Source organism: Cynocephalus volans, chromosome 8, assembly GCF_027409185.1.
Source record: "Cynocephalus volans isolate mCynVol1 chromosome 8, mCynVol1.pri, whole genome shotgun sequence".
Classification (NCBI taxonomy): Eukaryota; Metazoa; Chordata; class Mammalia; order Dermoptera; family Cynocephalidae; genus Cynocephalus; species Cynocephalus volans.
This window is the reverse complement of record NC_084467.1, coordinates 96399911-96424949: the sequence shown is the minus strand read 5'-3', so window position 1 is coordinate 96424949 and position 25039 is coordinate 96399911. Positions and strand designations below refer to the sequence as shown.

The 25039-nt window shown below is 48.0% G+C and overlaps 2 protein-coding genes across 4 annotated transcripts; both read left to right on the top strand.

Annotated features, from left to right (window-relative positions):
- The first annotated feature begins 240 nt into the window (after nucleotides 1–240).
- Nucleotides 241–14059, top strand: MYBPHL (myosin binding protein H like). The gene is made up of 9 exons (XM_063107080.1): nucleotides 241–385; nucleotides 9045–9133; nucleotides 9691–9886; nucleotides 10101–10240; nucleotides 10366–10525; nucleotides 10622–10758; nucleotides 11672–11858; nucleotides 12702–12745; nucleotides 14019–14059. Exons 1-8 carry the CDS (start codon nucleotides 241–243, stop codon nucleotides 12710–12712), a joined length of 1065 nt encoding a protein of 354 aa, XP_062963150.1. The 3' UTR covers nucleotides 12713–12745; nucleotides 14019–14059.
- Nucleotides 14060–20034: 5975 nt separating this feature from the next.
- On the top strand, nucleotides 20035–23506 carry PSRC1 (proline and serine rich coiled-coil 1). Of its 3 annotated transcripts, none has more exons than XM_063106478.1 (8): nucleotides 20035–20098; nucleotides 20460–20511; nucleotides 20590–20647; nucleotides 21097–21538; nucleotides 21884–21998; nucleotides 22088–22336; nucleotides 22669–22762; nucleotides 22975–23506. In XM_063106478.1, exons 2-8 carry the CDS (start codon nucleotides 20493–20495, stop codon nucleotides 22976–22978), a joined length of 981 nt encoding a protein of 326 aa, XP_062962548.1. In that variant the 5' UTR covers nucleotides 20035–20098; nucleotides 20460–20492; the 3' UTR covers nucleotides 22979–23506. The 3 variants fall into 3 exon arrangements, with proteins under 3 accessions (XP_062962548.1, XP_062962546.1, XP_062962549.1); XM_063106476.1 differs by having other exon boundaries at nucleotides 20062–20098; nucleotides 20455–20511; XM_063106479.1 differs by lacking the exon at nucleotides 22975–23506 and having other exon boundaries at nucleotides 20062–20098; nucleotides 20455–20511; nucleotides 22669–22766.
- Nucleotides 23507–25039: the final 1533 nt, after the last annotated feature.

The window sequence follows — 25039 nt, the reverse complement described above, 5'->3', positions numbered from 1 at the left end:
TAACAGGGCCACCTCAGCCCTCCCCCTGTGGCTATTCTGGGCTGCTCTCTGATCCCCTCTTCTCCTAACCTCTACTTCAGCCTTCTTCTGGGCGTAGCAGGGTGGGGAAAGGCCAGCCCAGTTACATAACCCTGTGGCTGGGACCCCAGGAGGCCAGCCTGGGGAGCAGGTGCCCAGCCCCTCCCTCACCACCAACAGTGAAAATCTTCAGCTGGAGCCCAGCCTCGGGGTAGGCCCAGCATGGAGGCAGCCACAGCTCCAGAGGTGGCCTTGGGATGCAAGCTGAAGGTGAAAGAAGCCAGCCCAGCCGATGCTGTACGACCCCAGGCTTCACCTCGACAGGGGTCCGGCAGCCCCACACCCCAACTCCTGCTCCCTGTAGAAGGTGACCCACGGTGGCTGGAGAGGGTGGGGAGGCTAGGTGGCGGGAGTTGGGGAGTACATTGCTACCAGTCTGACTGCACCTCATTAGGTTTTTGTAGAGCTGAAGGACTTTATGGGGTTGGTGCTTAGGATGAGGAGCATTCGGTGCAACCCTCTCTCCTCTTCCTTGGTGGATTCTTACTTGCTGCTCAAGTGTCTTTGCTGGGTTTTTGCTTTTTAGCTGAGAAGTCAGTGAATGATGCTTGTGGCACTTTACAGTGACTAAAAATGATCTATTTATATTTTTGCCTTTAAAAAATGTCTGTCGCATGGGCCAACCCCGTGGCTCACTCAGCTGAGTGTGGCGCTGGGAGCGCCGAGGCCGCAGGTTTGGATCCTATATAGGGATGGCCGGTGTGCTCACTGGCTGAGCGTGGTGCGGACGACACCAAGCCAAGGGTTACGATCCCCTTACCGGTCACAAAAAAAAAAAAAAAAAAAAAAAATGTCTGTCACAGGGACTGGGAGGGCCTGATATACCAATAGTCAGAAAGGAAATGCGGGGTGAGATAGTGGTCTGAAGTGGGAGAGGGGGTAATCAACAGCTTTGGTAACTGGGAGGCTAAGTGTTGACCAGCATGGTAACACTCAGCCTCTCCCTGGGCAGTGCCCTGCATCAGGACCTACCCCAACACCCACCCCCTTACCCCCTGCCGGCTCCAATGGGGAATCCTGGCCTCTCAGAGTCTGAGCATCATGGAAGTGGAGCCCTCTGGGGAGAAGCATTTGATTTTCCCTCCGTGGTGTTCTCTGAGACTCTCAGCAAAGAGGTATTCTTGAGCTAGGAGGAGGTTGGTGCCCCTTCCAACCCCAGATTGCCCTGCCCACAGCCCTGCCACCCACCCCCAACTACCCTGTAACTAACACCTCTGTGATGCTCACCTGGGAGGCCCCTGGGAGCCAAGCAAAGGTGTATATCCTGCTGCCCTGGCTCAGTAGACAGAGTGGGAGGGCAGAAGCCAGCTCTTCCCTTCTACATGGTAATCAGCAGAAGCAACCATGGGCTGTATGAGATGTGTAAGACAGTTACTAGTACCAAAGTCCCAGCATTCAGCTCCTTAAAGTCTTAAAAGCAGAGGATGTAAAGACCAAAAACGAGAAATCTGTGGACTCTCAGGGTAGGAAGAGGGAGGAGAAGAAAAGATATCCTGAACTTGGAGGCAAAGATCTAGGCTCAATTCCCAGTCTGCCTCCAGCAGCTCTGTGACCTTGGACAAACAAATTCACTGCCCAGTTTCAATTTCCTCTTTGTAAAATGGTGATTAATAACATCTACCTAGCAGGGTAATTGAAAGAATTGCTAATATAATCCAAAGTGCCTTGGAAGAGACCAAACCAAGAAGTAAATAAATTATGAAATGTTTCCAGGTCAGGGGTGAAGGCTAAGATTTCTACCTCCACATAGGGTTGCGCAGGGCAGACACTCTGCCTCCCGTCATTGTAATGGAAGAGACAGGGTTTTCAGAAGCTGTTTGAGCATCAAGGGAAGAGAGTTGGCTGAGTCTGTCCCACTGAAGCAGAGGTAGAGGGAGCAGAAGTTATTGTGAGCATATTAAACTGGGGTGATCGAAGCAGAAAATCAGTTTTTTCTCCAAAAAGAAGGAGAAAGAGCCAGGACTGCTGACTCCCCGCCACTCTCAACTTGTCTCCAAAAACCCTGGGGGAGGGCATGTGTCTCACCCACATTCACCTCTGGCTGCAGAGCAGGACATTGTGGGCAGCCAGCTCCTGACAGCCCCTGGCCATGGTCCCAGAAGTGCACCTGAACACCCCTGTCCTTGTGTGCGGCAGCTCCGTACACCACAGGCCTCAGGGCCATGAGCACCCGTGGTATCCCAGAGGTCACTAGCAATAAGGACACGATCTGACATTTTGCAAAGCATGTGTGCATCTGTTAGCTGCTTGGAAAAAGAAGACATGATTTCAAATCCTAGTTCTGTCCTGTTACCCTAAGCAAGTCAGTACCACCCCTCAGGCCTCCATCTTCTCATCTGTAAGTTAAAGAGTTGAACTAAATCGATGTCTTAACCCTGTGGTGGGTATGGGCCCCTAAGAAAATCTGATGAAAGCTGTGGACTCTCACTGAGGAAAAATACACAAAAAAAGTTCAGGGAGTTCACAGTGCTCTTGAAGCCCATCCACAGGGCCCTTAAAGTGCCACAGACCTGGATTAGATGACCTCTGAGTTCCCTAGGAGCTCCAAAGGCTTCTCCTCTTAATTTCTCCTCTTCCTTATAGGGAGCTCTATGGGTACTGCAGTGAGCATGTGAGAGCCTGGGAAATAGAGCAGGCATCAAAAGCAGAAATTAATTTGCAAGATCAAAATAAACTGCAGCTGGCTGAAAATGTACTTTTAGTCAAGCAAGCCTGCTATGTGGCTAAATAAGCAGGAGTAGGTGGCTGGCACTGGTAAGTGATTCTGTGTCTGTCTTCAGCACTACACTGAGGCACTGTGTCCTGAAGACAAAGCTTAGGGGCCAGAGGAGAGCTTCCAAAATAGTGAGAAGCTGCATCCCTGATTGATGGAGAAGATGGGACCCTGAGATGGAAGAGGGAGGGCCCATCTGTTGGTTTCAGCTTAATTGCTCCAGCAGACTGTGCACTCTCTTTCAATCTGAACTGTTCTGTGTCTTCCAGGCTTGGGAAACCAAATCTCATGCCTGGGAGCCTTCTTCCATCTCTCCTTCCTTCGTTCTCTCTTTATTCCTGCCACAAATATTTATTTTGTGCCTATTGTATGCCAGGAACTGTTTCAGGTGCTAGAGTTACAAAAATGAAGAAAATAGGCAAAAATAACAGCCCTCATGAAGGTTATATTCTAAGGGGAGATAGACAATAAATAAATAAAATACATAACATGTCAGATGGTGGTAAATGCTGTGCCAAAAACAATGCAGGGAAGGGGACAGAAAGTGCTGGAGGTAGGAAGCATGCAAGCTTCCTGTTTCATATAGGATATTCCATGAAGGCCTCACTAATAAGACCTCCCTGAATTGAGCAGCAGCAACTTAAAGGAGGGGTAAGAGCAATGCACCAGCTACTCTGGGGGAGTGTTTTCCACCCGGAGAGAATAAGTTCAAAGGCCCTGAGGCAGAAATGTGCATGTGGGTTGGGACCACTGTGGCTGTAGCACAGTGAGGGAGAGTGATAGGATTTGGGTCAGAGAGTTAACAGGGCCACTGTGAAGACTTTGATCTGACTGTGAGACAGATGGGCATCCGGTGCAGGGTTTTGAGTGAGGACTGGCATGATTGGGTGTAGGTTTTAAGGATTTGCTGGCTGCTGTGTTAAGAACAGACCATAGGCAGGCCTTACACACTAGCAAGATTATCAACTAAGAATGAGAATGAGGGAGAAGGTGTGAAGGTTTCAGAAGAAGAAGGTGTGCAGTAGTCACCCAGGAATAGGAAATTGAGTAAACTAGGGAAGTCTAGCATTGCCAGGGTCCATTTGGAGGTAGTGGTCACTGTGAACGGCCATCAAGTTAAAGTCAGCATAATTTTGTATTTTTCCCTAGTCATGTTATTCTGGGTGGATGCAGGCACTGAGTGGATGGAAAGTTTAGTTAACCAGGGTTGGGTATTGCCAGGAGGGTGCAATGAAGTGAAATAGGATTAAGAGATTTGGGTGAATATGCAAGAGAGTGGGTATAATAATGACCATGGCATCTAAGTTGGGTGGGGAAGAAAGTGATAACATGAGAGGGGTGATAGTGAAAGGGTGGTAGGATAATGGATCACTGATCTCAGTGTTGCTAAAGAATTGCTGATATTGGAGCATTAGAGGAAGTGAGCTAAAGTGATAGAGATCGTGTTGGGGTATACTAGTTGAAGAAACAAACAGATCTCAGAAACAATAGATGTTTTTTTCTTACTAGCATAAAAACTGGAAACAAGTGTTCTTTTTTTTTTTTTTAATTTTTATTTTTGTCTTTTTCGTGACCGGCACTCAGCCAGTGAGCGAACCGGCTATTCCTATATAGGATCCGAACCCAGCGTCGCTGCGCTCCCAGCACAGCACTCTCCCGAGTGCGCCACGGGCTCGGCTTTGGAAACAAGTGTTCTATTCAGCAGATAGTTCTCCTCCATGCAGTAATTCAGGGACCCAGGCCTCTTTCATCTTGGGGCTTTGCCATTCCTTAGGGTCCTGTGACCATTTGCATACAGCTAGCAGAAGGGAGAAATGGAGAACTCACTTCTTAAAAGCCTTGGCCCAGAGTGATCCTCACCATTTCCATTCACAATTCACTGGCAAGAGCTAGTCTCATGGAAAGATAGCAAGGGGGGCTGGGAATGTCCCTGGCTGGGCAGCCACTTCTCAGAGATAACTACACTATGGTAGGGCTGACATAAATGTCATCTCTCTGTTGTAGAGGTGGTGATGGGAGAGTGGGATTCCTGCAGTTCAGATCATGGAGAGGTTGCAGTTCTTGGTCTAGAGAAAGACCACAATGACCCATGGCTGAAGCAGAGGAGGAAAAGTCATTGGAGGAGTGGTGGGCCAGAATGTGAGAGGCCCTGCAGGGTTTGGAAGGATGGAGGCTGTAATCACCAGGAAGCATGACTGGAGCAGTGTTGGAAAGAGTGACAGTGAGCCAAGGCTAAAGCCATCCAGCACAAGGGGAAGAAGATAACAAGGGGAGGGGGTGATGGAGTGTTTTCCCCAGAGAAGTGTTGCCTGTTTCTATGTCCTTTTATTTTCTCTGACCTTAGTTTCATGGTCTTCAAGGAGGTGACACTCTTATCCTTCTCAAGGTACATTTGAGGTCACTGCACTCCTTTCCCATCACAGTCCCCCATACAGGTTTCTGATAAGGCTGAGGCCACATTGTAGGCATCTGCTAATGGTTCTCTAAGAAATGTTGGTACTTCTTGGATCCCTGGAAATTTCTGGTTAGTTTCAAAGCCATAGCTGGCCTTGTGCATTTACCCTCTTTTGGTAACCACTCACTTATACAAGCCCGTTTGTACAGGCACACACACACATATAAACACACTCACACATACACACACTCATATGCACACACAACTTTAATGTGTCATCTTCTTTCTTTACTCTCCAGGCCATCCATAGTTAATAAACATCAGTCTGAACTATTCAGCCCTTAGGGAATTGCTGGAGGGAAGTCTCTAACCATGGGAAAGAAAATTTTGAGAGGATATGAACAATTATTTCCCAGGAGAATAGAATTAAAAATGGGTGTAAACTTTAGCAAAATAAAATTAGGGTAGATATTAAGAGGGATTTTCTAATCAGGAAGAGTCAAGATCTTTGGACTTGAAGTAATCTCCTTCTCTAATTATTTATTTATTTTTGGTGGCCGGCCAGTGTGGGGATCCGAACCCATCACCTTGGTGTTATAAGGCTGCGCTCTAACCAACTGAGCTAACCAGCCTCCTCTAATAATTTTTGAGAAGAAATTACACAGCATTCTGTCTGAGGGAAATATAGCACTGAGAGCAACACAGCTCAGAAGCCAACACCTCTCAAAGGACTTTTCAAAATGCCTTTTCCCCAAGCCTCTATAAAGGGAGAAAAACTGACAGACATGTTGTCACAGGCATGGTCTTAGAAAACCTAGGCTCTGCATTGGGGCTCTAGGCTTTGGTTCACATTCCTCCTGGCATCTGAGGAGGAGAAAGACCTTGGGCATCAGGGGAAGCCAGGGCTCCCCAAGGTCAGTACAATTTACACCTCGCTTGACTGCAGAGGTGTGAAAAGAGATGCCTCAAATAAGCCCTTGTATCAACATTCTTAGCAAAGGGTCAGATTGCTGCCTGGGTTGAGTTGGGAGTCAACTGGAGAACTTGCTGCTGATGGGGCTTCTGGAGCTGTCAACCTCTTTCTTGCTGCCTCCTGCACTGTCAGCTGCTTCGGCCCCAAGCCCATCCTCTGTCCTCCCACTGGGGACCTGAGTGCCTGCTGAGAGCAGAGTCCTCACTACTCATCCTCAGAGAGTCAGAACATCCTAGTGACTTAACATTCATCTTCTTGTCAGGGAATCCCACTTATAAGCAAAGAACTGGCCAGGGAGGCAGTGAACACTGCCCCGGCTGGCAGCCTTTCTCTGCTGTCTCTCTGCCCCAGCTTGGATCCCTCTGGATCTCAAAGGCTGTTCTGCTCATCCTCCCCCAATTCCCCCCCCCCCTTGCTTATGTTTCACTTAAACCTATTTCTTTCATTTTCTTTTTAGTTCAGGTGAAAGAATGCTAACATTTTCCAATGTATTTTTCTAAGAAACAAAAGAAAAGCTAGGTGGAAACAAATATACAAGGGTACTTCAAAAATTCATGGAAGGATTCACATTATCTTTTAATTCAATTTTTCCCCAAACTTTTTGAAGTACTCTGTATACATCAGCATGCATCTATCCATAAAAGCCACTTCCTACCTGAGGTCTAAGCAGAGTAGGGCTCAGTTGGCATTGGCTTCCTTTCCTCACTTTGACCCTTTCTTTTCAGTCCCTGAGTATATATACATCCCTCTGCCTTCCCTTCTATGCCTTCTCCATCCAGGGCGAGGAGAGCACCTCCTGTGGTGCCCAGTCTTAGTTAGACACTGGTGGGCAGGCAAGTGGACAGGTAGGCCATGCTCAGAGAATGGGTCCCGCAGAGATGCAATCCTAGAGTCAGGGGCAGGAGTCTTGGGGCCAAGCATGACTGCCCAACTAGCTGGGAGATCTCCAGCAAATCAGCTTCTCTCTGAACACTTTTTCCTCCTATGTTTTCCTTCTGGGTGCTCACCAAGGTCCTTCACAACTCTCATATTCTGTAGGCAGCACAAAGACAGCAGAGCTTCCTTCTCTCCAGCCCTCTCCCCAGTAAGTATGAGCAGTTATTTCCCCACCCAGCAGTGAAGAACGATGCATAACAGGACACTCCTTTTTAATTCTGGCCCTTGTTTTCAAAAAACCCTTAAGTCATATCCGCATGTTTCCAGCTCCTTGGTTGCTTGCCAAGATGGCCATGGGAGAGGAACACATCACACAAACCCTTCTTCTGTTCTTCAGGCCCTGCCCTCTCCAGAGCCGCCAAGGCGAGCAGAGGGCAACCAGAGCAGGGTCACTCAGCTGCCTGGGGCTCCATCGCTGTCGTGTTCATACTGAGACCTGAGGCAGGCAAGCCCTGAGCAGGACAGGGAGGACAGACATTCAGAACACTCACATCCCCTTATCACATAGCTCCTGAGGTGCAGTTGAAGACAGCACAGCCCAGAGGAAAACATAAGCCACACAGCAAAAAAGGAAAGTAGGTAAATAAGATGGACCACGTGCACTGTATATTTGTATTTATATTCATTTACAAGTGATCTTTAGATCGTAACTGGAGTACTCTAGGAGCGAAGTTCTCTAGACGGTATAGAAATTGAGGTGTAGGAAGAACACAGTAGAACCTCCATTTATTTTATTTCAAATTTCATCATTTAAACTTATGCATTATATAATGTACATATTTAAACAGTTCAATTTATAAGTAAACATATGTATGTTGGGATGAATGCTTAGGGATGTATTTATAGAGAAATGTGTATTATCAAAAAGTTTGGAATCTACTATCAAGCAGTCATGCTGTTGGGCACAGGAATGTACTAGCGGTGGAGTTTTTCCACCTGCTGGGAATGAATTGGAGAAGGAATGCCTGGGTTGTTGGTGGGAACTGAGGCACTGTCACATTCTACTTAAGACAACAGCAGCAGGGACTGTCCCTGCCTGAGAAAAAAGAAGACAACAGCCCTGCGAAGTCTGGAAAATGGTGTCAGTCTCAGCAGGGTCCCCAACAGAACCCAAGAGGGAGGTTTGCACTTTGGCAGCCAAGGCAGCCAGAGGCATCCCAAGAGGAGAGAAGTTACACCAGGTCATTCTCCACACCTTACACACAGCACTTTCCCCCCACATCTCCTGTCTTTATCCTGGAAGCCAATAAACGTCATCTAATGTCCACTTCTCACTCAGACAGGCCTGGGAGATCATGGGAAAGTGAGTGGGGGAACTAATCCTTCCCAGATTCTGTTTGTACAAAGTGATCCTCCACAAACTGGAAGAGCAGCATGCAGACTCTTGGGAGCAGGGTGGCCATACAGAGGAAGCGATTCAGCTGGCCTGCTCCCTCTGCCATGACATCAGCGCTGCCTCAGTGGGCAGCCTGCTGGAGTCCAGGATGTTAACGCTGTCTGCAGAATGGAAAGCATTCTTTTCAAGTCCTCACCAAACTGGGAGGTCAGGATTAACATCGAAAGTGGCCTTGATAAAAGGAATGTATTAAGGACAAATGTAGAAAGAGGGTGGAAAGATAAACTGCACACATTAGACTGGTCTGTGTATAGAGAAAAAAAAAATCTCAGCTCATGAAAAGTCAGTAGTTGAGAGTTACAAATTAAAAGAAGTGTCAGGCTCACACTCTAGTGCTCTTTCTGCCAAGACTCTAACACTCTCCAGGGGATCCTTCAACTAGTCACTCATCCCTAAATGCCAGCAAGATGACAGGAGCAATCCTCCCATTTCCTGAGAGAAGGGCTTAAGTTGGTGAACAATGCCTGGCCACAGAGTGCAAAGAGTGCAGCTGGATGCAGTATCCACTTCCTCTGAGTATCCATCTCCTGTTCTCTCTCTTTCCATCATTCAGAGCATCCCAAGATTTGGCTACCTCGGGCCCTGAGGCAGACCTACATCCGGAAAGTTGGGGACACAGTGAATCTACTAATCCCATTCCAGGTGATCATGCCAGCCCCACACTGGGTCCATGTCTGGGACCAAGCCAGGGTTTTGATGTGGAAACAGATAACAAGAGTCCTGCTAGCAGTGGGGCAGTCTTCCTGGCCTTGAATGGAAGGGGCCTCATCACCAGAAGTCTGAGGTGAAATGACCCGTCCATTCTGCACTGCTGAGGGTGGGTTAGCATAGGGTCGGGCATGCCCCATGAGATGAGGTGAGGCTAATCCATGCCCTTCAGTCCACAGAGGTTGGGGAGCCCTCAGTTTGAAAAGCTCTTGGGAGTTTGGGCAGCTATTCAGTCGGTCCCAGCCGCCCTGTGTGTCCACAACCTAAACTCTCAGAGGGTGGGAGACTCAAAGCCATCCCCTTTTCCCATGATCCTTAGGCTGTTGCTGAAAGGAGGCAGTCCCCTGGGAGAGTCCACTGACCTCTAACCCAAGGAATTTGCAGCTGTGAGTCAAGTCACCCTGTGGAGCTGGGGTGGATCTGACCCCTACCACAGCAAGAAGGGTCAAGAAGCCCTTCGGGGCTGCTCAAGCTTTGTCCCCATTCCTCAGGGCAAGCCCAAACCTCAAGCCACCTGGACACACAATGGCTGTGCCTTGGACGTCAGTCGTGTGAGCGTTCGGAATGGGGAGCAAGACTCCATCCTCTTCATCCGAGAAGCCAGACGTGCTGACTCAGGTCGCTATCAGCTCCATGTGCAGCTGGGCGGGCTGGAGGCCACTGCCACCATTGACATCCTGGTGATCGGTACAGTACAGTGGGGCGAGTGGGAGAAGGGGAGGTCCTCAGAAACTCCCTCTCCAGGCTGCAGAGGAACCATGTCTCTGAGAGCTGGGGAAGCTGAGACACAGTGAGGGGTGAGGGGAGGGGCAGCTGGGCAAGAAAGGGGCAGGGGCACTCCTGAACAGACTTCAATACATATGGATTGTCTGTGCCCACTGCCATGGCCTTGCCCTTTCAGAGAGGCCAGGCCCTCCTCAGAGCATTAAGTTGGTGGACGTTTGGGGCTTCAACGCTACCTTGGAATGGACACCTCCCCGAGATACGGGCAATACAACACTCCTGGGATACACGGTGCAGAAGGCAGACACGAAATCTGGGGTGAGGCCCAGCTGGGACGGGGGGAGGGGGGAATAGGGCATTTGGGAATTGGTTTCTGGGAGCTCCATGTGGGCTAAGCTGGGAAAATGGGGGTCTCATTTAGGCATCTTCTTGGGTCCCCGCAGCTGTGGTTCACAGTGCTGGAGCGCTGTCACCGCACCAGCTGCATTGTCTCCGACCTCATCATCGGCAACTCCTATGCCTTTCGCGTCTTTGCTGAAAACCAGTGTGGACTCAGTGAAACGGCCCCTGTCACGACCGAGCTTGCCCACATCCGGAAAGCAGGTAAGGAAGGCACGTAGACCACAAGCTGGGAAGACTCAAGAGTTGAAGAGGGATGGGATTCAGATGCTACATCATGGCCCCTCTTGATGCCCTCAGCTACTGTTTACAAGACCAAGGGGTTTGCCCAGCGAGACTTCTCTGAAGCCCCAAAGTTTACCCAGCCCCTGGCAGACTGTACTGCAGTCGCTGGCTATGACACCCAGCTCTTCTGCTCTGTCCGCGCCTCTCCCAGGGTGAGTAAAGAGTTCTGGAGGCTGGTTGTACTGAGCTGCTTCCTGCCCCTGTCCCGATCTCAGCTGTGTTGCAGAGCGTTCTCATCTAATGTGTGTTTCCATTACCACCACCTGCTTCTTCAAAGCAGGTTATCTAGGAATAGTCGGGGCACATGGAGTCCAAGACAGACTGATGGGAATGATGTTTCCTTTTAGTGCTTGTTCCTCACACACAGCAATGTCACTTACTGAACTGCTAGCAATTGGGCATGAGCTTCAAGTTGTTTATCTGGTAGGAGTGATGAGTCCCACTGGCTTTTTCTTTCTCACCCACACATACCTCATCTTCTCAGGGCCATGCATGTGCAAGCTGCCTGGAGCTGAGCATCTAGTCCCTGTACACCACACAGGGCATAAAACAGCATTAACAACCGTTATCAAGTACCTTTTGGGTCATGAGTCCCAGGCAGACTACGTAGAGATAACATCTCAGAAGGAGCATACAATCAGCCCACTCCTGAAACCACTTTCAAACCAGAGGGGCAGGAGTGACTCACAAGCCAACAGTGGGAATAGAACATGAACGATTCACAATGCATATATGAGAAAGAGAGACTCTGACAGCCAGTTCTTATGATCCACAGAGGGCCTGCTTGAGCAGGACAGAAAGAAGTTATCACCTTTCTTCTAGTCATTAACACTTGATGAAGAAGGCAGGGCTTCAGGTATTCTTTTCAACCAAGAGAAGAATCTTGGGGAATTGTTAAAGGTATTGAAAGGGGAACCCCTTCCCACAACATAAGAGACAAGGAGGCTTCCAGAAAGCCACTATCTATAAGCCCCGTAGGCAGATAATCCCAGAGACTGAGCACAGGAAGAGCAATTGGCTCTTACTCCCCATCGCCATTGCTGCCCCCTCACTTCTATCTTCCAGCCCAAAATCATCTGGCTGAAGAACAAGATGGATATCCAAGGCAACCCCAAGTACAGAGCCCTCACTTATCTGGGAATCTGCTCCCTAGAAATCCGCAAGCCTGGTCCCTTTGACGGAGGCATTTACACCTGTAAGGCAGTTAACTCCCTGGGGGAGGCATCTGTGGACTGTCGGGTGGATGTAAAAGGTAAGGGCAGCAGAACTAGCATCTGAACATGCCAACCATCTCCTCTTTCTACAGGTGGAATAGTCAGGCTAGATGGAGAAGGACTTACCCTTCCAGGCCCCTCATCACTGTCATCATCAGGATGTGTTCGAGGAGCCATTTTTATTATACACTATCTCATTTCTCTCCATCACAATTATGGAATATAGGGAGAATCATTATTTTCATTTTGCAAACAAGAAACATGAAGCACAGGGAGGTAACTGGTTTACCCAATATTTCCAGTGTTGGTTAATTAAGGAGCTGGCACTGTGGTGGAAAGAGCCCAAGTCAACTTGTCCTCACTCAGATCAGTTTTCTTTAAGCTATGCAATCTTTTGACTCAGTCCAGGAAAGCTGCAGCTATTTATTAGGCTTTATTTTACATTCCTCTCTGGTTTATTTAAAGGTAATATTGCACATTCTCTCTACCTCTTTAAATTATTTATTCATTTATCTATTCCTGTCACCTTATTCATATCTCTTCATTGCATTTAGTATATTGTTTTATAATTATCTATTTATAGATCTGTTTCTCCATTAAACTATAGCATTGTGAGGGCAGGGAGAGTGTCTTATTCACCTTTGTCCCCCAGTGTTTATCCCTGTTTCTGGCACACTGTGAGCACTCTCTAAATGTTTGTTGCATGAATTGGGAACGAATGGGCCCTTCACATGTCTATTCTTTCTATGTATAGACTCCCTGACTAGCACCGTGAGCTCCCTCCAAAACCTGAAATAAAATGTCCCTTACCAATGCTCTGAAAGAAAGTTTCCCAGAGATTTCTGAGATGTTAACATTGAGAAATGTCTGAATTCTTGCAGCTCCTCATTGAGGTTACCTAAGAGGACATGGTACCCTGAGAAAGGTAAGGAAAGAGGGACAGGGTGTCTCAATGGATTATTTCATGTTTATGGCTAGTGTTGTTGAATCTGGGACAGGTGTGTATTCCTGAGCCTTTCAACCATGTACCCACTGGTGATCACTTTTTTTTTAAACTATTTTTTTAAAGCTAATACTATCATCCCTGTGGTGGAATTTACATAGATAAAGTCTCCTTCTGTCACATCTTCTATATGTCTGTACTCCTCAAGTTGACAGTAGGAATGAAACCTAATGGCCCTCTGAAAAAGGGCTTCTATGTCAAGGGGAGCTGGGCAAGTACTGTAAGAAAAGATGTCAGGGCTGGCCCGTGGCTCACTCGGGAGAGTGTGGTGCTGATAACACCAAGGCCGCGGGTTCAGATCCTATATAGGGATGGCCGGTTTGCTCACTGGCTGAGCGTGGTGCTGACAACACCAAGCCAAGGGTTAAGATCCCCTTACCGGTCATCTTTAAAAAGAAAAGATGTCAAGGGACATTAAGAGTGGAGGAATTGACAAGAGTCACCACCACAACATGGTAGCAGGGTGGGTAAGGACAGAGGAGAGGCTCCTGTCAATTAAGTGTTTCTACCTCAGTACCAAAAGCATGATAAGAAACAGATTTTTTGTTTGTATTTTGCCTTGAAGTTTATGCATTCCTTCCTGTCCAAGAGAAGAAATTCACTATTTTCATTATATGTCAACAATAATTTAACATGTGATTTGTGATTCTCAAGCAGCACATTACTGGCAAAAGGCAACTCAGATCATCATGTAGAATTTGATAGCTCCTTCAAATTCTAAATCATACGCAGTAGAAATGTTGTATGCAAACTGATGAGTAAGGTGAAAAAAAGCTTGTGAGAGAATTAAAGAGAACTAGTTCCCAATGTCCCCTCTGACTTGCAGCTCCTGGCTGATGAAAATTGAGAATGAATTCGATCCCATAAGTCATTTATTTAAACCTATCATTGAAATGCAGCAAATGAAAACCCTAAGGGATGCGTTAAAAGTACAGATTTCTCCTCAGGAGAGCTCTCTCTGCCAGCTGGCTTGCAGGACAGCTCTCTCTGCATCCCTCAACCCCCTCTTGGTGTTAATGTCATGTTGCGTTACTGTTAGTTGCCCTTTTCCCTCTCTCACAGCCAGTGCTCAGCAGTGAAGCAGGGTGAGTAGTGAATTCATAGCACAGGGCCAGGAACCATGAAGAGGGATTGCCTTAGCATCCTAGATGTGCTCTGACTGTTTGCTGTTCCACAACATACCCTCTCTTTTCAGTGTCTCCAGGAAGCCCGGCTATGGCAAGATTATGTTAAGGCGCTTCAGCACAATGTCTGGTTTGGACTAATCTAAATAAATGTGTGGATCTTCAGTGCATAAGTGTCCATCTATTTAAGCCTTTCTATATGGGAAAATCATTTAGAAAGTTGGAATCCTTCAGCTAGACTGTATGGAATCTCAGGACCCTAAGACTCCTCTTTCTCTTCCCATGTCCACATTTCCCTTCCACAGAGGTTTCTAACAATGTCCTTTTCCCGAGACATTCTGTGACAGAACTGAATTCAAACTCTACACAGTACTAGTTGCTGGAAAGAGATGCTGAAGAAGACTTACTCTCTTCTTCTGTGGGCTTTCTAGTATCATTTGGGATAATAGGATGCACATGATCACAAACAGGCAAACAGCAGGACACATAAACATGTACATAGCTAATCAAGACACAACCCTAAGACCTGAGGGCTGGGATGATAAGAAATTGGAGCAGAGTACTGGGGAAAGAATAAAGATAAGGTTCCCTCACCTATGTTTGTTTTCATTCTTACAGCAAATCAGATACTGAAGGCATTCTGTGATGGAATGTGCAAAGGACGGCAACAATTCTTCCCATGCATCTTTGTATGGGCATAGTGCTCTTCCCATCAAGAGTTGGAGTCTAGTTCCCGTTCCCTTGAATCATGTGACTTGCTTTGACTAAAAGAATGTAGCAGAGGTGATGCTACACTAGCTTTTATCTTTAAGAGAGCTAGTGGTTTCTTTTTCCTTCTTTCTTTCTTTTTTTGGTGGCTGGCTGGGTACAGGCATACAGGCCTTTGACCTTGGTGTTACCAGGCTGTGCTCTAGCCAGTGTTTTCTGCTTTTGCTCTTGGAAGTCAGCTCCCATGTAAAGAATTTCAGGCTAGGTTACTGATTTATGAAGAGGCCACATGGAGGACAACTAACATCCCAGCTGACAGCTAGCTCTGGCCCTAGACACACATAGCTACCTCGGACCCTTCAGCCCCAGTCAAGACCAATCACAACACCTTATCAGGTAGACAGGAGCTCTGCAGAGCCCTGCCCAATTGTAAAATCATGAGCAAATAAATGGTTGCTGTTGTTTGAAGCCACTCGATTTTGAAGTGGTTTGTTACATAATAATAGATAACTAAAACAGCCTTCTGTGCATCAGGCTCTGAACCAAATGCTTTATCTCTTTTAATCTTCATTTTACAAAAGATAATGCTGAAGCCTCAAGTCATGCTGCTGGTAAGCAGCAGAGCTAGGATTTGAACCAGGTCTGTTTGAATCCAAGCCTTCTCTACTTCCTCTCATCTCTCACTCAGAGACCCCCACCACACTGGATCTGGGGTGGAATCACGGCATTAAGAAAAATATTTCCAGGAGGCAGTAATTATTAGCCAAGGTTTTGAGGAAGAAGGGGACGTGATTTGGCTGAGAACAGTGTGAAAGACTTTTCTGTTCAGACCAGAGGACTACTTTCAGTTGAGGCAAAGTATTTATTCCAGCTCTTCTCAACTGGCATTCCATGAGAATTAAGCCCCTATGTCACAAGGCATCAGTTGTGTGTCATAAATTAACTCCTTCTTATGCATCTAGAATATTACTATTATGTACCATCCATGGGAAAATTTGTCACACAAATCATTTGTAGGGCCCAATGCACTTATGGAACCTCTGCTTGGGAACGTGGGGGAGAGAATAGAGTCCAGTGCCAGCCAGCCATGTTCACAGTGGTGAAGAGGCATTTCTCCAGCTAAAGCGAGGCCTAGGTCAGGAAGGGGTGAAATATCCCCAGTTGTGATGCCTAAAGGATCATTCAGACCTCAGTTTCAGCCCCATCTCTCTGCTATTTGCTGAATTACTCTAGGGCCATCCCTTCAGATTCATTTATTCTCAACCTTCGTGGTGAAGGAATAAAAAGCTCCACTCTGAATAAGACCTCCAGTCACAGTCAATCCTGCATTTCTCCAATCCTTCTGCACTGGAATCCCTAATTTCTTCATTTATGCATTTGACACTTACAGAGTACCTTCTGAGCTAAGGCCTGCTATGTGCCTATGAGGGGGTGGAATTTCTTCATTAATTCATTACTTATCCCAAAAAAAAATTTTTTTTTTTTTTTAAAGATGACCGGTAAGGGGATCTTAACCCTTGACTTGGTGTTGTCAGCACCACGCTCACCCAGTGAGCAAACCGGCCATCCCTATATGGGATCCGAATCCGGGCCTTGGTGTTATCAGCACCGCACTCTCCCGAGTGAGCCACAGGCCAGCCCCTACTTATCCAAAATCTTAAATATCTGTTACATTAGTCCATTTCTGTTGCTTATACCCATGGAACTGGGTAATTTATAAGAAAACAAAATTTATTGCTTACAGTTTTGGAGACTGAGAAGTACACAGTCCAGGGAACACATGAGTGAACGTCTTCTTTGGTGGTGGCTTTACAGCAATGCGGGGGTGCCACGTGGCAGAAAATGGCACAGCAGAGAGGGGGAGATGGTTCCTCATACACTCTCCTTTTAAAGCCCTCAGAACCACTATTCTGAAATGGATCAATCCACTCACAAGGGTGCAGTCCTCACAATCCTATCACCTCTCCGAGACCTCACCTTTCAATTACCATAATAGGATTTCCTATACTGAAGTTACAGTGGGAATTAAGCTTCTTATATATGAACTTTGGGGGACACAATTCAATCAATCCACAGCATTCTGCCTCTGGCCCCCAAAGTTCATGTCCTTCTCAATAGTAAATACATTCATTCCATCCCCCAAGTTGTAACTTGTTCCAACTCAAAAGTCCAGAGTTCAAAGTCCCATCTGTGAAATCAAAACAAGTTATCTACTTCCAAGATACAATGGTGGGCAAACACAGGGTACGTATTTCCATTTGAAAAACGAGAAATAGGCCAAAAGAATGGGGTAACAGGCCCTGAACAAGTCTCAAACCCAGCAGGGCAGGCATTAAATCTCAAATCCAGCCAATTGTGTACTTTGATTCCATGGTTGATGTACTCTGCATGTTGGCATGAGGGTTGGGTCCCCAAGTCCTCTAGCAGCTCCACTTCTATAGCTTTCCCATGAGCTTTAGCTCTCACAGGCTTGCACTGCACGCTGGTAGCTCCACAATTCTAGGGTCTCCATAGCAGTCCTGCTCTCAAGGCTCCACTAGACATGGTGCTGATGGGATTTGTCTGCTGCAACTGTGATCCCACATTTCTGCTAGGCATTGCCCTAGTGAAGGCTATCTCTGGTGACTCCACCCCTGCAACAGATCTCTTCCTGGGTCCCCAGGCTTTTGTATACATCCTTTGAAATCGGGGTGGAGACTCCCAAGCCTCCACAGCTCTAGCATTTGCAAGCCTGCAGACCTAACACCACATGCACACTGCCAAGATTTCTGGCTTGCATCTTCCAAAGCTGCGGCCAATTTAGCCATAGCTAGAGCAGCCAAAGCAGCTGGGTGCTGGTGTGGGGAGCAGCATCCCGAGGTGGCCCTGAGCAGCAAGCCCATGGAGGGCACCTAGGACCTGTTCCCAGACCATTCTGTTTTCCTAGGCCTCCAGGACTGTAATGGAAGGGTTGGCCCCAGAGCCCTCAGCAATGCCTTCAGGGCCTTTCCCCCACTTCTCTTGATAATCCCTTTCTTTTGTACTAATATCCCTAGCACCACTGCATTTTTCTCCTGACAATGCTTTCTGTTTCTCTACCACATGGCCAGGCTGCAAATTTTCAAAATCTTTACACTCTGCATCCCCTTTAAATTCTGTCATGCCTTTTCTGCCTTAACTCAGCATAGGCTGCTGCAAGGAGCTATGCAGTTTCCTGAATGTTTTGCTGCTTAGAAATTTCTCCCACCAAATACCATGGGTCAGCATCTTTAAGTTCCACATCTTATAATGCTTTGGGGCATGAACAGAATGCAGCCAAATTCCTTGCTGTTCATAGCAAGGGTGATCTTTGCCCCAGTGTCTAAGTCCCTTCTCATTTATATCTGAGTTCTTCTCAGAATGGCCTTTACTGCCCATATTTCTATCAGCGTTCTGCTCACCCCCATTTAACCAGTCTTTAAGAAGTTCCAAACTGTCCCTGGTTTTCTTGTCTTCCAAACTCACACCAGCAGCTAGGCTTTTTCAAGGCCTGCTCCTTCAAGTTCTTCTAGCCTTTGCCCATTACCCAGTTCTAGAGCCGCTTCCACATTTTCAAGTATCTGTTATAAGCAATATCCCACTCTTGGTACCAATTTCTGTATTAGTCAGTTTCTGTTGCTTATAACAAAATACTTGGGTATTTTATTTCCCAGATTTGTGGTCTTATGCTGGGTGAAGAATTCTTGCACCTGAAATCTATACTTTCTGGCTTTGGTGTCATTCTGATGGAAGAGAAAGTTGCACTATTGCTTTTTTTTCTGGGACTGCAACAGCTTTCAAAATCATAATTCGGTGGTAGAAAACTGGAGATGAGTTCCCTTAGGAAAAACTAACTTCCAATTTGCTCAAGCTTCCTCCCCCACTCACCTAAGGGTGGATGAAGTGTAGATTTCCTTGACTCAGGCTGCTCCTAGGGGAAGAAGCAATGCAATTAACACCTTCTTCCCTTCTGTTCTCCACCTTGCCACTATTTGCCTGGAGAGAAAGAAGCTACTGACTCTGGTTTTCCCACCCTCCATAGACCTTGAATCTTGCAAGCAACTATGATTCCATCTTCTCAGGCAGAGAGGCAGTCCTCTTCTCTCTGTTCTTCCTCACATTAACTCGCAAGTTCTGGGCCTCCCCACATTTCCCTTTTTAACACCCTACTATATTCCAAGGATCCTTTATTACAGTAACATCTCACTCCTGCAAACCTCACCACCTCAAAAATAAATAAATAAAAGCCTATAAATGGCCAAAATAATGGTCACAAACTCTGGGGGCTAAAAGCTCAGGCTCTTTGTTTACAATAAAGCTCCTCAGCCATTCTCTTAGGGTCTTTTTACTTTAAATTTTTAGAATATTTCTAAGAAGCTCTGTTAACTGGTGGCCCAGCTTATTCACAGGCAACAGAGTTAGTTCATCCCTAAGTAGGCTTAAGCATTTTACAAACAGCTGTTAGTTCCCAGATAGCTGTTTACAAACACCCTCTCAAAGCCCCGAAGGGCACACGGTATAAAACTTGATGTTCACAATTATCCTCATAACCCTATAACTGAAGAACACGATCTTCAATCCAGTCTCCCTGTGTGAAATGCCCGTTGTTTTCTTTACACCTTGGCTGCCTCAGGTTCCGAATGTTCTTGCTTAAAAAGGCAGCGGAGGGGCCGAGCCTGTGGCGCACTCGGGAGAGTGCGGCGCTGGGAGAGCCACGACGCTCCCGCCGCAGGTTCGGATCCTATATAGGAATGGCCGGTGCACTCACTGGCTGAGTACCGGTCACGAAAAAGACAAAAAAAAAAAGGCAGGGGAGGATGTATTTCTTAGAGAACCTCAATATACCTCAAATATAAATGTTTAGGCGATTCCTTCACTTGGGAAAAATCACAGCTGGGGATACCTGGCCAGTGCGGCGCTTGCATATTGGGTTCACCCACGGAAACGCATTCCCTCTGGCAGAGCGTTAGCTCTCCGGTCGATGGCCGCGTTGGGGAGCCCGGCCGTTCTCCGCGGCGGCTGCTGCGGGGGGAGGAGCCGGGCCAGTAAACCCCTGACTCCGAAGCCCAGCAGGCGGAGGGGGCGGGGCGCGAAGCTCACACCCATGGGTCCGTTCCCCCGCGCCGCCACGAGGCCCCGCCCCTCCCCGGCCCGGCTCCGCTCGGACCCCACCTGGGAGCAAAAGGAGCGCGCACGCTCACGGCCTCAACCGGCAGCCCCACTTCGGTCCTCCCGGAGGCAGTCTTTCCGGGAACCGCTCTACCCCCGGCCCCCACCCCGCAGACTTCCTGTCGGCTGCCCGCCTGAGCCCCGCCCCTGAGAATCCGCCAATCATTGTGCGCATGTGGCAGGAGTGGGTGGAGCCTGAGAGATTCGAAAGGAGTCCCGCCCACTGGGGGCCGATTCCCGGGACTGGGTTGCGGGAGGAGAGTGTCTTCCGTGGAAGGTAAGGAGCGCGAGAAATGGAAACTGAACGTGGGCTGCAGGTGTGGTGTGGGTGTGGTGCCGGGGGAGTGGAAAGGTGGCTTGGGGAGAAGAAGAACCGGGAGGATAGTGGCGGGGAGGAAAGATGGGACGTGGAGATCGTTCCCAGTGAAGAGAGGCCAGGAGCAGGGGGGCGAGAGGAGTATGGGGAGCTCCACGCACCTTTCCCGAAGTTAACGGGGTACTTATAGGGACAGGTGCTACTCCTGGGCGCTTGCTTTGCCTCCAGCATGATCTTCGCCCCTGGTTTGCACCCTGGGTCCCGCTGTGAGCCTCGGGCAGGATGGATACCTGAGGAAAGGTATGGTTTCTTTCCAGCTCAGGTCTAAACTGACTCCCGCTTCTGCTGGCTGAACATGGAGGATTTGGAGGCAGGTAAGGAAACCCTGGAGGGAAGAATGAGAGAGTCGCATCAGGGACCCGTGGAGACATTCATTCTCCTTTCCCCTTCAGATGTGAAGTTTATTGTGGATGAGACCTTGGACTTTGGAGGGCTGTCACCATCTGACAGGTAGCCACTTATTTTCCTCCAACAACACCTCTTTGTCTCTAACCCCTTACTGTTGAATTACTGGTCTCTGGGACCTGGGTTGGTAATTTAGCAAGGTTTGGTGCACTCTGGCTGCTGGCTGGCTGGTTGACTTGGGCCTCTATGACACTATTGGTGGGGAGGAGAGAAGAGAGAAGCTGGAGTGAGATTTCAGGGTGTTAAGAAGAAGAGTAAATGGATTCGTTGCATCTTCATCCTGGCATCATTTCCAATGTCAGTAAATGCTAAAGGCCTGCTAGGCCTCATAGAACTAGGTATCTCATCACCCAGAAGCTCAATCTCACAGCCAGCATGGGCATCAGGGTTTGGGGTGTGTCCCTGGCTTTGTTGCAGGGTTTTTTCCATTTCCCTTGCCCAGTCTCCTGCTCTCTTTTGTGTGGACATGGTGCTTGGTTTGTTTTCTGTTTCAGTCGTGAGGAAGAAGACATAGCAGTGTTGGTGACTCCAGAGAAACCACTCCGAAGGGGCCTCTCCCACCGAAGCGACCCAAATGCAGTGGCCCCTGCCCCCCAGAGTGTGAGGCTCAGCTTAGGGCCCCTCAGCCCAGAGAAGCTGGAAGAGATCCTTGATGAGGCCAACCGGCTGGCAGCTCAGCTGGAGCAGTGTGCCCTGCAGGAGCGGGAGAGCACAGGCGAGGGCCCGGGAACTCGCCGAGTGAAGCCTAGCCCTCGGCGGGAGACCTTTGTTCTGAAGGACAGTCCTGTCCGAGACCTGCTACCCACTGTAAGCTCTTTGGCTCGGAGCACCCCTTCCCCAAGCAGTCTGACACCTCGACTCCGAAGCAGCGACAGGAAGGGGTCTGTCCGGCCTCTTCGGGCAACACCTGGGAAAAGGCCCTTCAGTGTGAAGAGGGTGAGTTTAGAGGATCGAATTGGATATATGCCCCAACACACAGTGCATGACACAGTATAGGCTTCCTCACTGATAAAATGGGATAGTAATTCTACCTCACAGAATTGTAGGAATTAAAGGAGATACCATATGCAAAGCACTTACCACACACAGTGTCTGTGTATAAGCTCTATAATATCTATAATAAGCTCTCAATATATGGTATTGATGATAGCAGTGTTGGCAGCTAACTTCTGCCCTTACTCGGATCTAGACAACTCTCCACCTCTATTTCTTAATCTCTGAAGCCACAGAACAGATACTTTCTCCATTCTGTTTCTTTTTTCCTCTCTCTTTGTGTTTCAGGAATCGCCCACTTGCAATCTGTTTCCTGCATCCAAAAGCCCAGCATCTTCTCCTCTTGCCCGATCATCTCCTCCAGTCCGGGGGAAAGCTGGGCCCAATGGGAGAATAATAGCAAGTGAGAAGACCTGGGCAGCAAAGCCGGGGGTGGACGGGAGTGGGAGGATGTGGAGCTTACCTTGAAATGCCTTTACTCCTCTCTACCAGGTCCACCTACCCCTGTCAAACCAGTCCTGACCTCACAACCTTCTACCAGCAATTCTCAACGCCTATCCCGGCCACAGGTCGCTGCTGCTAAATCTTCCAGTCAACTGCCCATTCCCTCAGCTATCCCCAGGCCTGCCAGCCGAATGCCACTCACCAGCCGGAGTTTACCACCCAGCAAAGGTGCGCTACCTCCAGATTCTCTGTCAGCTCGGAAAGGGCTTCCTAGACCAAAGGCTGCAGGGCACAGAGGTGAGCAAAAGTGGACATAAGGGTAAGAAATCAGGACGAAGACTACCCACCCTTGCCTAGCTTGACCTCACCCTCCCAGAGCTGGCAACAATAACCACTTTCACTGTTTTTCTTGTAGTTCTGTTTGAAGGTGGAGAGACTGAGTTAATAAGGAGAGAATGGCACTGGGCACGGAGTCTGAGCCTTGGTTTCCAAATCCTTCATGGTTTTTACCTTGGGGTGGGAGGAACACTAATCCCAAACTCACTTTTCCTTCACCTGGTATTTCTTTTTGAGAAGGAAGGTTGCTTAAACTTTCTGCTAACTCACTTATTTTGTTAATCTCCATCAAGTTCCTGTTTCCCAGCGACCAAATCTTCCTGTCACTGGTACCACTCGCAGCAGTCTGCAGCCACCCAGGAAAGTTGCAGTCCCAGGATCTACCAGGTAAGACTAGTCCCTGGCCCCCAAATCTGGCTCCAAGCTGTTATGCATATCAGCCCTGAATTCTGTGTGGAATGCTTGTAATGAAGATGAAAGCCTGGGGCAGGGGAGGAGGGGGCCCCACTCCTTTTCAGCCTGAGGAGCTTGAACTCAGTGGGCTGATAGGCTTGAGGAAGAAGGGCAATTTAAAGCAGTTCCTTCTTCTGTCTCCTTAGGTAAAGAGATGAGAACAACAAGCAAGAATTCAGTAACTAACCACTACAGTCACTGCCTGGACTAGTCTCTACCCAGCAGGCCCTGACTCCAGCAGATTCTGGCCCAGGGACTGGAGGAAGAGATGATGCCAGGGCTGGTCCCCTGGGAGTAGAAACCATGAGAGATGGGATGGATTAGGGTTGAGCTAGAGGAGACTCAGACTCTCTAGGTTGAAAGGAGATTAGGGAAAAAGAGGTCATCTCCCAGCAGCAAACAGAAGATGAGAAATGCAGGCAAGTGGCTTGTCCTGGGCCACCCCCACTCTTGCAGTCAGCCCTGGAGAGTTTGATCTTCTTCCCAGGCATGGGTTCACTGGACATTTACATGTGAATGGTCTCTGCAGCCAACCTCTCTGCTCTCTGAGGAGAGGTCTTCCTGAATCACATCCTCTGCTGGACCCGGGCCTGTTTGGAGAGGCCAAAGCCGGCACCTGGTCTCCAGAACTTGTTTCCTGTGAATTCTGTGACTCTTAACAGGCCAATTTATGATAAGCTTACTCCAGTAGTCTGAATTTTTCTTAAATAAAATGAATTTATTTTTATATTACCTGTATATCTTAAAGTAGATCTTGCTCCAATTTCTCAAAAATTTAGAGTAAACCTCTGTGTAATTCCAGTGAAAGAGCCAGGATGGGCCTCCCAGGCAGGGACATGAATAGGCCTCAGGGCCTTGAGATTTCAGCTCATCAGGCTTCGTTTCCCCAGGATTCATATATTATTGGAAGATCCAGATCAAATTTAAGTATACCTTAATTCACAGAGTGTGAGGCTGTTAAGCCCAAGATCTAGGTAGATGATTATTTATATCCCAAACTTGAATGTCCTTTTCTGTCAAGAAAATGGAGCCTCCTAGGAAGTTACCAGCTTCTTGTCTGCTGTACTTATGGGATGAGGAGGCTCTTTGATAATGTTCGGATTCCCTGATCACCTCGGCCAGAAGATGCTGGGACACATTGTTATGCTCCACCTTCCATCTTACATCATTATAGTTGGCTGTGTTCTCTTATCTCCCCTATTAACAGTTAATGGCTGGCACCAGGATTTATAACCCTCTAGTGTTGTGACTTATGTGTGGCAGAGCATTTCATTCATTTATTCAGAAAAAATTTGAGTGCAAGATGGGTGTTTGTTGAATGAATGACAAAGACTCATTCAACAGATTAAGCTTAGGATCTCCCTTGTTTTGCAGCCTTTGACTCTTGAAATTCCCTCCTTGCAGGCCAGGCCATGACTTAAGAAGGCAGCAGGCAACTGGGCAAAAGGAAGTGGGACTGTCAGCTAGTGCCCCCACCCATGCCCATATGCCCATAAGTGCCCTTTTCCCTGTCCATGGCACCAGATGCCTGCCACTGCTTTCCTCTTTTTGTGGCTGATCTTAAGGTTCACTGAACACATTCACCTATATCATAATGACAAATATAGACAGATCCTAAACAGTCACCTTTCCCTGAGCCTCTTGCAGCAACTCTTGCAGCCTCTGGGGTTCCAATAATTGAGAGGGGTGGAGGGTTAGGTTACAGACACCAAGCAATTAGCTCTGGAGAAATTTGGCAGAAGGCAAGGAATCCTCAGGTGTGTTTCCCAGTTTTGTCCTGTGCTGGTATCTAGTGAGCAGGGCCTGTTGGTGACTTTGACTCTGACGGAAGCACTGAAAGGTCAGCAAGCCTAGATATACACCTAGGCGTGGCCAGCAGGTGGCCGTGAGCCAGGCCCCTGGTTGGTCATTAAGAGGCAAAACAAGCAGCACACCCATGTGCTGTTGCCACCTGGTGGCCGGAGAGGGCAAGACATGTTCTGTTCAACCTCTTGGCCAGTCTTGAGTTTTGTCCCCACCCCTACTCCTCCCACTCCCACCTGCTTAAGCTGCACATTCAGTAGGTGGTGCCAGCCAGGGAGGAGGCCAAGGCCATGCTGCCCTTCTCGTTCAGCTACCTGCTTACCTCCTTCTCTTGTGGCTTGGCTTTCTGTTTTTTCTGTCTATGCATTCTTCTCCCACTCCACCCAGTAGCAATAACAAAGAAAGCCA

Bases quoted from the DNA above. Each gene is read 5' to 3' on its own strand.
- MYBPHL (XM_063107080.1), top strand. From the start codon at position 241: ATGGAGGCAGCCACAGCTCCAGAGGTGGCCTTGGGATGCAAGCTGAAG. The intron at 9,887-10,100 runs GTACAGTACAGT...TTGCCCTTTCAG, and splicing joins CATTGACATCCTGGTGATCG to AGAGGCCAGGCCCTCCTCAG. The intron at 10,526-10,621 runs GTAAGGAAGGCA...TGATGCCCTCAG, and splicing joins TGCCCACATCCGGAAAGCAG to CTACTGTTTACAAGACCAAG.
- PSRC1 (XM_063106478.1), top strand. The intron at 20,648-21,096 runs GTAGCCACTTAT...TTTCTGTTTCAG, and splicing joins GGGCTGTCACCATCTGACAG to TCGTGAGGAAGAAGACATAG. The intron at 21,539-21,883 runs GTGAGTTTAGAG...TTTGTGTTTCAG, and splicing joins GGCCCTTCAGTGTGAAGAGG to GAATCGCCCACTTGCAATCT.